This window comes from Microcaecilia unicolor, chromosome 7 (genome assembly GCF_901765095.1).
Source record: "Microcaecilia unicolor chromosome 7, aMicUni1.1, whole genome shotgun sequence".
Classification (NCBI taxonomy): Eukaryota; Metazoa; Chordata; class Amphibia; order Gymnophiona; family Siphonopidae; genus Microcaecilia; species Microcaecilia unicolor.
Window position 1 is genome coordinate 172,079,429 of NC_044037.1, and position 13,478 is coordinate 172,092,906.

The 13,478-nt window shown below is 41.2% G+C and overlaps 1 protein-coding gene across 1 annotated transcript in view; it reads right to left on the reverse strand.

Annotated features, from left to right (window-relative positions):
- Nucleotides 1-646: 646 nt before the first annotated feature.
- Nucleotides 647-13,478, reverse strand: part of LOC115475092 (cyclic nucleotide-binding domain-containing protein 2-like) — a 33,724-nt gene continuing 20,892 nt past the window's right edge. Inside the window, exons 5-6 of the mRNA XM_030210831.1 lie at nt 5,693-5,849; nt 647-802 (exon numbers count right to left, since the gene is read on the reverse strand). Of these exons, the coding sequence (XP_030066691.1) occupies nt 647-802; nt 5,693-5,849 (313 nt within the window). The remainder of the gene's footprint in view (nt 803-5,692; nt 5,850-13,478) is intronic.

Consider the following 13,478-nt stretch of genomic DNA (forward strand, 5'->3'; position numbering starts at 1 on the left):
TCGGCCTTCTAGGTCACATTCCAGTCTCGCTCTTCTTTGATATAACTTTCTATTTCCACGAGGGTGGGACACATACCAGAGAAGGCCAAGGCTCCAAGGCAGCCCTACTTTATTTGCTGCACTGCAGCTACCAGCAGGCGATCAAGGACGGAGAAGGACCACAGGGTGAAGGAGAGATGCTGTTACCTGCGAGCGGGTGGGGGGAGAGAGTGGGTTTCTGGACCTGGAGAGTGAAACCTGCTCCTCTGCTGGGCCAGAGAGGGACAGACAAGAAGAAGAGAAATGCTGGCATCTGGAGCAGCTCTGATACAGCCTGGACACTGCCTAGAGTTGCCTGTGTGCAGGAGCTGGTTGGAGGGTTCAACAACTGGCTCGCAAAATTCGTGAAAATTTTAGAGCCGGCTCCAGCACAACACTAAATGCAGTGGAGCCAGTCTTGAGGCAAGGAGGTGAACAAGACAACTTTTAGCTATGTAATTGTAAAATAAAATCATATTTTATCTCCCATTGTATAAAGTTATATAATAGCATCATATGTCAGTGCTATGTTGAAATGCTACTTTGGCCTGCAGTATGATATGCTTTATACCTGACATAGTTTCTATATACTATTAAGAAACATTATTGTGGTATAATGAAAATAAATTTACTTTAAGAAGTTGTAGCGATATTGGCATTCTTTTTGAAGCTCCAGATCTAACTGATTGGCAAAAAAGTCTTCTTTATCCACCACAAGCAGTTCTGTTTCCTCCATACAGACAATGGTAGCATTTCTGTTCAGGCCTTTCAGCAGGGCTATTTCCTGTCATCATAGGAAGAGGAAAATACATAAATATGATGATGATAATACTCTGAATTCTCATTTTTCTGTGAGAAGAACAGACACTGGTAAATATCTCCAACTTGTCAGGCACTTGATGCCACCTAGATGTAGCAACAAGAATGGGTGTGAATGCCAGTATTCTAGTCATTTCCAGGCATGTGAACACATGCCCCTTAATTCTATATATGCTGCTAAAAATTATGCAAGGAAATTTGGGTGCACAATTTAATTGCGTAATGAGCCAATTAGTGCTGAAAATCGGGTGCTAACATTCATCAGTGCTAATTGGCAATGCTTTGAATTTATATGTGCAACTTTATAGTTGCTGTTCTATAAAGATGCATGTGTCAATTTTTATGAGTTGATGCGTGACCATGGGAAGGGCATAGGCAGGTCAGGGATGCTCCTGGAATTTGCATGCAGTGTTACAGAATTAGGTAGATCAGCGCCCAATTTAAGCATGAAGATTTACACCAGGTTTCAGTTGATGTATATCCTCATGCCCAAAATGCTGTTCTATAAATGGCGCCCAACTCAGAGTAATTAAAAATCAACACATGAAGAGTCTAGTGTAAGTGCTTAATCAAATAGTCAACACAATGTATTTAAATTTTTCAATCTTTCCTTTATTTTCAAGTATTCTCTTCTTTTTGTATATAATAAAAAGTTGTTGAGCACTTGACTATGGCTCGACAGTGGCCAAACCCGTTTCACTTTACATGCTTCATCAGGAGCAGTGCATCAACTTTCATATAATATCAAACAAGATGGTATCACATATTCTTGTGATCACATTGCATCTTATCTAACCCCAGTTCTTCCATGCAGCGTTCTTAGCTGAAAGAACTGGGGTTAGATAAGATGTAATGTGATCACAAGAATATGTGTTTAAAAAGGGGTTGGACGGTTTCCTAAAGGACAAGTCCATAAACTGCTACTAAACGGACTTGGAAAAATCCAAAATTCCAGGAATAACATGTATAGAATGTTTGTACGTTTGGGAAGCTTGCCAGGTGCCCTTGGCCTGGATTGGCTGCTGTCGTGGACAAGATGCTGGGCTCAATGGACCCTTGGTCTTTTCCCAATATGGCATTACTTATGTACTTATGTACTTCAATATGATATCTCAGCTGCTTTTGATTCAGTGGATCATGGATTATTGATAACTAGATTGAGTGAGCTGGGTCGATCTGGCTCAATGTTAAAATGGTTTATGTATTTTTTTGAAGAACCAGTCTTATTCTGTTTGTAAAGGGGGTGTAATGTTGAAAAGTTGGGTGTCCACATGCGAGGACACCCAACTTTTCAATTTTTCTTTTTTTTTTTAAAATTCAACTCGAGCTCGCAACAGCCTTCTATTAAAATTTCCAGTTATAAAGAATATACAATTCGAACATCAGCTTGGTTCTCTGTTTCCTTTTCAAGCTATTTCAGAGTGGAACAATTTACCTGGTTTAATTCATTTAGAATTATGTGTTTGTGTAAGAAGCTGAAAACTTTTTTATTTGATACATTTTATGGATAAGTTTATGTTTCTATTTTAGTTTATGTATTTTGTTATTCCTCACTTTGTGTGAGTTCTTGCATTGTAATCCACCCGGAACCTTCTGTTGGGATTAGTGTGGTATATAAGCTGTGAATTAGATTAGATCTAAGATTTGTGCTTATATACAGCCAATTTGTGCCAATAATTGAGTGCTAGCTGGCACTAATCGGCACCAATTTGGAACAGGGTGCACCTGAATCCTAAAGTGTACAACCCAAAAGGGAGTGTAGCTATGGGAGGTACACGGGCAAGTCAGGGCATTCCTAAAATTTGCTCACTGTGTTATAGAATACCAGGGATGTGTGTGCCCAAATTGGGTGCTGGGATTACACTTGGTTTCAGCAGGCGCAAGTCCTGGTGTCAAAATCGGCACTCAATACTATTCTATATTGGGAGCTCATGTTTGAGTGCTCATTAGAAAACAGCATTGAGAGCTGATGTTTTTCGGCACCGATTGTTGAGCACCATTTACCAAATGTAGCCTAAAAAGGGAAGTTCTATATACAGAATACTGATGTTTTTGTGCCTATTCATTTATTAATTTCAAATTTGCTATAGCTGAGAACAGACCTAAGCAGTTTACAGACTAATAAAAAGGTCAGGAAAGAACTACAATATAAAATAGGAAAACAACAGCTTCAGTAAGCAAAAATATAAGCTAACAAAATTAGGTATGGGAGAGGAGGGTCAAAAACAGGGAAAGGATGATAGAAAAGAGAAAAGGAAGGGATGGAGGGCCACCGGTGGTCAGATACGCTAGTCACTGAAGGCTTTTTGAAAAACAATCTTAGAAGCTGAGGATTACACAGTATTTGTGCATCTTATATTATATATATTATTGATGTTGTATCTCTCATTCATAAAATCACAAAAGGAGGAAAAAAAGACCCCAAATGTCTCAGCATGGCAGCAAGCTATAAAATCTTTATGCCAGCATATTTCGGACTCCAGTCATATCATTGGTCTAAAAAAATCTCCTTGCAAAATATCTTATCATCAATTTTTGTATGAATGTTTTCACTTTCTGTTATATATCGTGCACTCAATCTTTTTGCAATCTTCTTGCAACATATCATAATCATGTTCTATTTAGGATATACCTCTGTAACTTTCAATTTGATATCACTTAATTCCTTATCTAGCAATTTATCAGTTTTCAATTTCTGTGTACTTTTCTCTATAATGAGTAGCATTAAATCTAACTAACATTTATTGAGAATCATATTCCATTTAGATATAAAATCGGAATCATCTTGGAATATCTGTGGAGCTTTATAAATCTTCATACCTCATGGATTGTGTTCAATTTTACAATATTCAATCAGTGCAGCACAATTTAACATATTCTTTACATTTTACAGATAATGTTTCCTAATCTGAGCATTCTTTACTAGCCATCCCACTTTCAAATTCAGTTTTCCAGTTCAATAGTTGCATCTGTGGCAAAACTAAAGCCTGATTGCCACACATTAGTAGCCTTATTTCACATTCCTGATTTCACTTGAACAAGTGATATCAAACTGAAAGATACAGAGGTGTATCCTAAATAGAACATGATAAAGGTATATTGCAAAAAGATTGTAAAAAGATTGAGTGGACAATATATAACAGAAAGTGAAAACAATCATACAAAAATTGATAATAAGATATTTTGCAAGGAGATTTTTTTAGACCAATGATATGACTGGAGTCCGCAATATGCTGGCATAAAGATTTTATAGCTTGCTGCCATGCTGGGACATTTGAGGTCTTTTTTCCTCCTTTTGTGATTTTATGGATGAGAGATACAACAACAATAATATATAGAATACTAGTAAAAAAAGGCTCGTTTCTGACACAAATGAAACGGGCTCTAGCAAGGTTTTCCTCGGCTCCCCTGCAGCCACCCATGTCCAGCGACCCTCCTCTCCCCCTGCAGCCACCCATGTCCAGTGACCCTCCTCTTCCCCTGCGCCCACTGCAGCCACCCATGTCCAGCAAACCTCCTCTCTCCCCTGCCCCCCTCCTGCCACCCATGTCCAGCGACCCTCCTCTCTCCCCTGACCCCCTCCAGCCACCCATGTCCAGTGACCCTCCTCACTCCCCTGCTTCCCCTCCAGCCACCCATCTCCAGCAACCCTCCTCTAGACATGGATCAGCTGTGAGGCATGTTTTTTTCCCCCAGGCTCTGAAGTTGACATCATAATGGCTATGGTGATGTCAGCCTGATCTACGGAGCCTAGCAGACCAACTCGGAATGAGCCACGGTCCCAGGCAAGTCAGAACGTTGGAGGTGAGAATTATTATATAGGATAAGATGTACAAATATTGTGAAATCTTCAGTTTCTAAGATTGTTTACACATTTTTATTTTTTGCTGAACTGTTTCTACCTAGATATTTGTTTGGCTTTTTGAAAAAGCCAGGTCTTTATTGCTGTTTTAAATTTTGATAAGGAAGATTCTGCACAGATGTCAGAGGGGAGATTGTTCTATTACATTGGTGCCAAGAAATAAAAGGCACTATTTCTTGTTCTTTCGTGTTAGGCTAACCATGGGCCAGTCACAACCATAAGGTGATCATTAAGAGAACGTAAAACTCCAGCAGGAGAGTAAGGAATAGTGAGAGAAGCTAAATATGAAGGGGAATACGAAAAGCCTTGAAATTGAGCAGCAATGTCTTATATTGAAAGCAAAAAAAAAGACAGGTAACCAATAATGTTCTTTAAGAAGGGGAGATAAACAGTCATATTTACTAGCATGACAGAGTAGCCTAATAGCAGTGTTTTGTACAGAATGAAGTTCCTTAATAACGATCGGAGTGACTTACTTATAAAAATGCCAGTAGAGCACCTAACCTGGTATTCTACAAATGTGTGGTCAAATGGTATAGCAATTATTTATAAAGGGGGTAGTCACATAAGAGGGCCATAAGGCTGACATTTAGGCAGGCAACTTACAGAATACTGTAAGTGGCCTGCAAACCTGCTACATTTAGGAGCCTCCATTTAGGTTATTTCTATGGCAGGTGTAAATGGGGGGGGGGGGGGGGGCACCTCAATGTAGATGCACCAATACTGGGTTTATGTTAGTATTCTATAAGGACACTTGGATGCCCATGTCCATACAGAATAAGCTCTCACCCTATGTTACTGGGCATGTAAATGGAGGTGCCCAGTTATGGAATTGCTAAGTTAATCCAATAAAAAAAGGAATTATCATATTTTTCTTTGTTTTATTTCTATTTATTACCTTTATATTGGACTAACCCAGCAACCAAGCTACTTCATCCAAGCAAGAACAAGGAAATGGTACAACCTGAGCAGAAAAGGAAAGAATTTACTCACTCCAAAACCAGAACCGCCATGGAGTAACACTGGCTCGTCATCCACAAAGGCACTGCTACCGTCTTCATCCATGGTGACAGCAACACAGCCCGAGTAAAGGAAATAGAAGCTGTTGCCGGGTTGCCCCTTCTTTACAACCACTCTGCTGCGTCCAAAGCTGATAAAGAAGAGGAGAGCAGAGCTTTATCCTCACTTGCCAATCTGCTTCAGAATCCTTTTCTATGCCAGAAGGTTGCACCCATGGTAACCAGAGAAGCAAATAAATGTTTAAACTACAGAGGCAGTACAAGTTGGACCAATAGTTTGGTTATTTTCCCACTTCCTCTTTCTAAAAAGTCTCACCTACTTCATGCAGTTAATTAGAGATTGATACCTTTGTTTTTCTCCACCTAAATTTTATAGTTTGTAAATGTTAGTGTGCATCCAGCTGAAGAATCACACTCAGGTCTCCATTTACTACTGCTGCCAGTTGCCATCTTCAACATGTGTCATTCTGTATAAATGTCCACATGTAAATGCTTTTAAGAGGGAGATTTTGGGAGAGAACGAGAGATGCCTTAATCTAGTGCTTCAAAACCCCTGGAGACACCTGACCGGTTCAGTAGAAAAGTAATTTTACACTTCAAGTATGTGTGTCAATAGTAGATATGATTATACTTACTTTACAGTTGTTGTTCTAAAAAAAATAAAAAAAATAAATAAAGAGGAGAGATGAATGTGCATTTAACAGGACCTGGATGCAGGATAGCATGGAACACTGGAGTGGACTCTGATCCAAGGGCTTTGATAATGATACAAACTGTTGCCAGCCTAAGTACAAATGTCTTGCTCTCAACTGCAAACACCCAGTTGTGGCAGCCTGTGAAGGGGGGAGGGGAGAGGCCGTGGAGAAGATGGATCAGTGCACCATCTTCTCCACTGGTCTCAAGGTCAAGGGCTCCTCATCTTGTATCTATTATCAAGATTTACAACTCACATCTATCTTCACCAGCTTCACAGGTATCCACATCCGGTGGCTTTGTTCTTTATGTGTCTCCCCATTAGGCACTATCCCTGCCTCCCAACCTCCAGTCCCGCCTTCCACCACTGGCTCTGGCACAGACCGTATAAGTCTGCCCCCTATCCCCGCCTCCCAACCTCCAGCCCCGCCTCCCACTACCGGCTCTGCTATCCAATCTCGGTTAAGCTCCTGAGGATCCATTCCTTCAGTAGATAACAACAGATAAAGACCTGTACAGTCCATCCAGTCTGCCCAACAAGATAAAACTCATTACATTTGGTATGTGATGAGTTTTATCTTGCCTCAGTACCTCTCCACTCTCATCTCTCCCTACATTCCTCCTCGGGAACTCCGTTCACTGGGTAAATCTCTCTTATCTGCACCCTTCTCCTCCGCTGCTAACTCCAGACTCCATTCTTTTTATCTTGCTGCACCATATGCCTGGAATAGACTTCCTGAGCCGGTACGTCAAGCTCCATCTCTGGCAGTCCTCAAATCTAAGCTAAAAGCCCACCTTTTGGATGCTGCTTTTAACTCCTAACACTTATTCACTTGTTCAGAACCCTTATTTTATCATCCTCACTTTAATATTCCCTTATTTCTTGTTTGTCCTATTTGTCCTAATTAGATTGTAAGCTCTGTCGAGCAGGGACTGTCTCTTCATGTTCAAGTGTACAGTGCTGTGTACGTCTAGTAGCGCTATAGAAATGATGAGTAGTAGTAGTATGTGATGCTTCATATGTATATCTGTTCTTGATTTGTTCTTACCAAGCAGCAGAAGAGAGGGTCCAAAAGTACACAAATCCAAAAAAACAAAACAAAGCACAAAAGGGCCTCCAATTTTGGAACAATGATACAAACTTTAATAGAAGGGTCCCATTGTTCCAACCTTGGAGGCCCTTTTGTGCTTTGTTTCGTTTTCTTGATTTGTTCTTGCCATTTTCAGGGCATAGACCGTAGAAGTCTGCCCAGCACTGTCCTTGTTCTCCAACTTCTGAAAAGGAAGCTGAATTTGTCCAGCTATGATCAGAGCACAGACCACAAACGTTTGCCCAGTACTAACTTTGCTTCCCAGTTATTTGTGTTGCTCCTTATCTGTGCTAAGCTTCTTTGGATCCATGCCTTCTAAACAAGATTCCTTTGTGTTTATCCCACGCATTTTTGAATTTCGTTACTATTTTCATCTCCACCATTTCCCATGGGAGGGCATTCCAAGTATCTACCACTCTTTCCGTGAAAAAATACTTCCTGACATTATTCCTGAGTCTGCCCCCTTTCAACCTCAATTCATGTCCTCTAGTTATAGCACCTTCCTGTCTCTGGAAAAGGTTTGTTGGCAAATTAATACCTTTCAAATATTTTAACATCTGTATCATATCACCCCTGTTTCTCCTTTCCTCTAGGATATACATGTTCAGGTCAGTAAGTCTCTCCTCATATGTCTTGCAATGCAAATCCCATACCATTTTTGTCGCTTTTCTTTGAACCGCTTCAAGTCTTTTTACATCCTTAGTAAGAAATGGCCTCCAAAACTGAACACAATACTCCAAACGGGGCCTCACCAACGACTTGTAGAGGGACATCAACACCTCCTTTCTTCTACTGGTTATACCCCTCTATATGCAGCCTAGCATCCTTCTGGCAATGGCCACTGCCTGGTCACACTGTTTCATCACCTTCAAGATCCTCAGATACCATTCACCCTAAGGTCCCTCTCCTGAGTCAAGCTTACCAATCTCACCCCTCCTATATGGTACATCTCTTGGATTTCTGTACCCCAAGTGCATCACTATTGGCATTAAATTTTAACTCCCAAATTTAACACAGGAAACTTAAGTGTAGAATATTCAAAGCATATATAATTCAAATACAATACAAATAAGAAACAAAAACAAAAAAAGGGTTTGGAGAAACATGGATGTCATGCAGTTATTTATTATAAAATTCAAAATCACCTACAATCTCCCATATTCATTCATATCATATATCAGAAGCAGGAGTAATGTCCCTAATATGTCCGATGTAGAAGTTCAGACAGCATCCAATGATGCTGACAACCTACAAATATGGAGCACTCAAGCTGTTGTTCCTGCTCATTGAAACAGGTTATTGTTATCCTTGATAATAAAATTTCCTAAGTGTCTTACAAATATAGGAAAAGAGTCTCAAAGTGCTCAATCAAATCCTGCTTCCATGATGACCAAATCATTGAGGTATCCAAAGCTTCAAACAAATTCCAAAAGAAACTTTCTTGCTTCAAGTTCAAATTAGAATTCAATGCATCACCTTGACTCTGGTCGAGTTTCGCTTCAACCTTTATGAAAAGAGGACTCTAAAAAAACATATACATGACATCATATTGATCCCCAATACACCTATCTAACCATAAATACATACCACCAATCTGTATGGAAATGCCTTAATGTTTCACATGTATATCTTGAATCTTCACATTGAACAAATCAATCTGGCAACTGCTAGTCCCTTACGGGAAACCAGCCCATAATACATCACACAAGTGTAGAGGCTACACGGGCGGGGACAATTTAATGCCTTAATTAGGTACACCTGATGTCAAGCAGTCAATAGCCTGTTTCAATGAGCAGAAACAACAGCTTGAGTGCTCCATACTTGTAGGTTGTCAGCATCATCGGATGCTGTTTGAACTTCTACTTCGGATATATTAGGAACATTACTCCTGCTTCTGATATATATGAAATGAATGAATGTGGGGGATTGTAGGTGATTTTGTATTTTATAATACATAACTGCATGACATCCGTGTGTTTCTCCAAACCCTTTTTCTTTTTTTGTTTCTTATTTATATTATATTTGAACTATATATGCTTTGAATATTCTATACTTGAGTTTCCTGTGTTAAATTTGGGAGATTATTATGTGCCCAGGTTTTATATATATATATATATATAATTTTTTTGTAATTAAATTTTAACTGCCAGACCCTTGACCATTCTAATGTTTGGAGATCCCTTCTCATGGTTTCTAGGATATCCACTCTATTGGCTATCTTTGTGTCATCGGCAAAAAGGCAAACTTTTCTTCCAATCCTTCAGTAATGTCTCTCACAAACATATTAAACATAATCAGCCCCAACACTGACCCTTAAGGCTCTCCACTACTCACCTTCCTTTCCTCCAAGCGGATTCCATTTACCACCACCCTCTGCCGCCAGTTGGTCAACCAGTTTCCTATACAGTTCACCACTTTGAGACATAAGTTCAGCCATCTCAGCTTATTCATGAGTTTTCTATGAGGGACGATATCAAAGGCTTTGCTGAAATCCAAGAAGATTACATCTAGCAGATGTCCTTCATCCAGTTCTTTGGTCACCTAGTCGAAGAAGCCAATAAGATTCATTTGAAAGGATTGTCCTTTGGTAAAGCCATGTTGCCTCAGATCCTGTAACCCATTGGCTTCTAGAAAGTTAACTATCCTTTCCTTCAGGAGCGACTCCATTATTTTTCCTACCAATGACGTGAGGCTTACCATCCTGTAGTTTCCCACTTCTTCCCTGTCTCTGCTTTTGTGAAGAGGGGCCACATCAGCTCGTCTCTAGTCCCAAAGAACTTCTCCCATCTCTAGAGATCTATTAAATAAATCCTTAAGAGGTCCTACCAGGACTTCTCTGAGCTCCCTCAGTATCCTGGGATGTATCCCACCTGGCCTCATAGCTTTGTCCACTTTCAGATTCTCAAACTGTTTATAAACGCTTTCTTCCATGAACTCACAATATCCATGCCATTCCTAGAAACTCCTTCAGCAACTGGCTGCGGTCCTTCTCCAGGATTTTCTTCCATGAACATTGTAACCAGGGTCCTCCTTCCACATGGGGGCCAGGGCTAGCCCTGCTTAGCTTAGCTGTCTCCCTCCAAGGTATGGGATCCAAACCACCTCTCCTCTGTCTGGTAATTGTCCCAGTCTGGCCACTCTCCAGCTGGCCTGAGCCTTTTTCCTGCTCACAGCAGGGTCACACAAAAACTTAGCATTTTCATAGTTTCTTGAAAACACAGGTTGTTATTTTCTCAGAACCTTTTCCTTCAATACAGCCTTAGTCTTCACTTAGTTTCATCACCAACAATGAAAGATTCAGTTCAGGTTTTCACATTCACCTTCTCAACACAGTTCAATCTTAATTCAGAATACCACAAAGCAGTAAATCCTTGCCTTGTTCCCAATTATAGCATAACCCTCACAGGCACTATATTCTATCCTCAGATAGTTAATGGGTTAGCTTTCTCCACCAGCTCCTTCCCCACTGTATTATTTTCTCTTCTCCAACTGTCCACAGTTTTGGCCATACTGACATCACAAAACCATTTACCTTTCCTGCTGGAGTCTGAGCAAGACCTGAGACCTCCATGCACTCCTCCTTCCCTTCTTCCCCTACTTCCTCTATCACATTCCATGTCTTCCTCCGCCCTGGGTTCCCCCAGCTGCTGCTCATTCCCTTGATCAGAACTCATTTCCAAATCATTCGCTCCTCCCTCCATTTCCTGAGAGTCCTGCTGGTGTCCCAGTGGTTTCTGGGGATGGTAGTTTCTTCCCCTAACTAGTGGTTTCACTGGTGCTTTAGCCACTAGAGGGCGAATTTTTGGCTAGAAGGAATTAGTGAAGGAGAGTCATTAAATCTAAAGGGAAAACTTCTACCCCGTCCCTGTTTTGGCACTACCGGAACTAGACTCCTTTCAGACCCCTCAAAACATTGAAGAGAAGTATTCTGCCTCGCCTCACCCTATGCCTGGAATAAATTTCCTGAGCCCTTACGCCAAGCCCCCTCCCTACCCATCTTCAAATCCTTGCTCAAAGCCCACCTCTTCAATGTTGCCTTTGGCACCTAACCTTTATACCTTTCAGGAAATCTAGACTGCCCCAATGTGACTGCCCCTTCTTGATTGACTGTACACTTGTCCTTTAGATTGTAAGCTCTTTGAGCAGGGACTGTCCTTCTATGTTAAACTGTACAGCGCTGCGTAACCCTAGTAGCGCTTTAGAAATGTTAAATAGTAGTAGTAGTAAGTATTTGTTTAGCACATTCGCTTTATCCTCATCACTCTCCACATAGCCATTCTGAGCATCTTTCACTCTACCAATTCCATTCCTATCTTTTCTTTTTTTCCCAATATATTTGAAAAAGGTCTTTTCACATCTCTTAACATCTTTAGCCATTTTTCTTCCACCTTTGCTTTTGCTAGCTGTATTTCACTCTTTGCTTCTTTGACTTTAATCCAATAATGATTTCATCCAATAATCATTTTCATGATTCTTTTATTGCATTCTTCTGTATTTCTTGAACAAAGCCTCTTTTGCCCATATTTTTTAGCCACTTGTTTGGAGAACCATATGTCTTCCTGGTTCTCTTGTTTTTGTTTACTTTCCTTTGGTAAAGATCAGTTGCCATATTTATAGCAGCTTTCAGCTTGGACCATGCCATCATTTCCTTCTTCAGGTATTCCCCCATTTTACCAAAATCAGAATGTCCGAAATCCAGTACATTGAGTTTTGAACGTCCACACTCCGCTTTTGCTCTTATATCAAACCATATCGTCTGATGATCACTATTACATAGGTGGGCACTCACATGGACATTTGTGAGCACTAGATGCACTAGATCCAGCATCGACCCTTCCCTCGTGGGTTCTGTCACCATTTGTCTGAGCAAGGAGCTTTGACAGGCATCCACGATCTCTCTACTTCTTTCCGATTCTGCCAACGGGGCATTCCAATCCACATCAGGCAAGTTGAAACCTCCAACAATAGCACCTCCCCTTTCATACCATGGTTTTGAATATCTTCTATCAGATCCTTGTCCAGCTTCTCCGTTTGTGCCAGAGGCATATCTGCTGATTAGTACAAGGCAGGTCACTAGTGCGAGACAACATACCTTTATTTTGGGCTCTATGCTGTGTGTGCAAAGGGTGCGGGTATGCAGGGTCAGGGGGTTAATGGGGCTGATCTATTGATCAAGCTGTAAGGAACAGACAGGAAAATGCTTCGAGTAGGCTAATTGTGATTCTAATCGGTACATGTGGCCTTCTACGTGGCCACAGCAGCACACCTATATACAGTGGTGTTCTGGGAAATTTATAACAACAGGCTCTCTCTCCAACTACTTTAACAACCAGCTCCCACAATTCTTAAACAACTAACAAACGGCTCTTGCGAGCTGGTGTGAGCCACCTTCAGCACACTACTGCCTATATACCTAGGTTGTTTGCCAGAGGACATCTGTGAGGCCACCCAGATTGCAGTCTCCAGCATGGAGCTGGACTTGGGGACCCACATGGCAGGTGACCTCCAAAGCTTCTGTCGCAGACCCTGCAGCCCCATCCACCCTAGTATTTGCTGACACCACATATAGGTTAGGTATTGTAGCAAAGGTAGATGCCCCCACCACAGGACACAGACAGCTATAGAGTTCTATGGTGAGGTAGGTGGTCAGACTGCCCCATACTGTGACCTGCTTTGTATTGTTATGTCCAGGTCACTGTAACAACAGTAAAAGCTCATATCCTTTAAAACTTCAACATTACAGATCTTCCTCATATCCCCAGGGTGACACTGCCTTAGCTGATGGGTATAGGCTATCTGGCGGTACAGCACCTCCCCAGCAGAGTAAAGAAGTCAGCTATTGACTTGCTGGTCCCCCTATTTGTGATGAGCTGGGCCAGGGATCTTTCTGGAGGCACATGTACATGCAGCGACCACATTTCCTGCACATGTCTTGCCCAGCTCCTAGCCAATGGAGGGTTGGCCCCACCCCAGAAC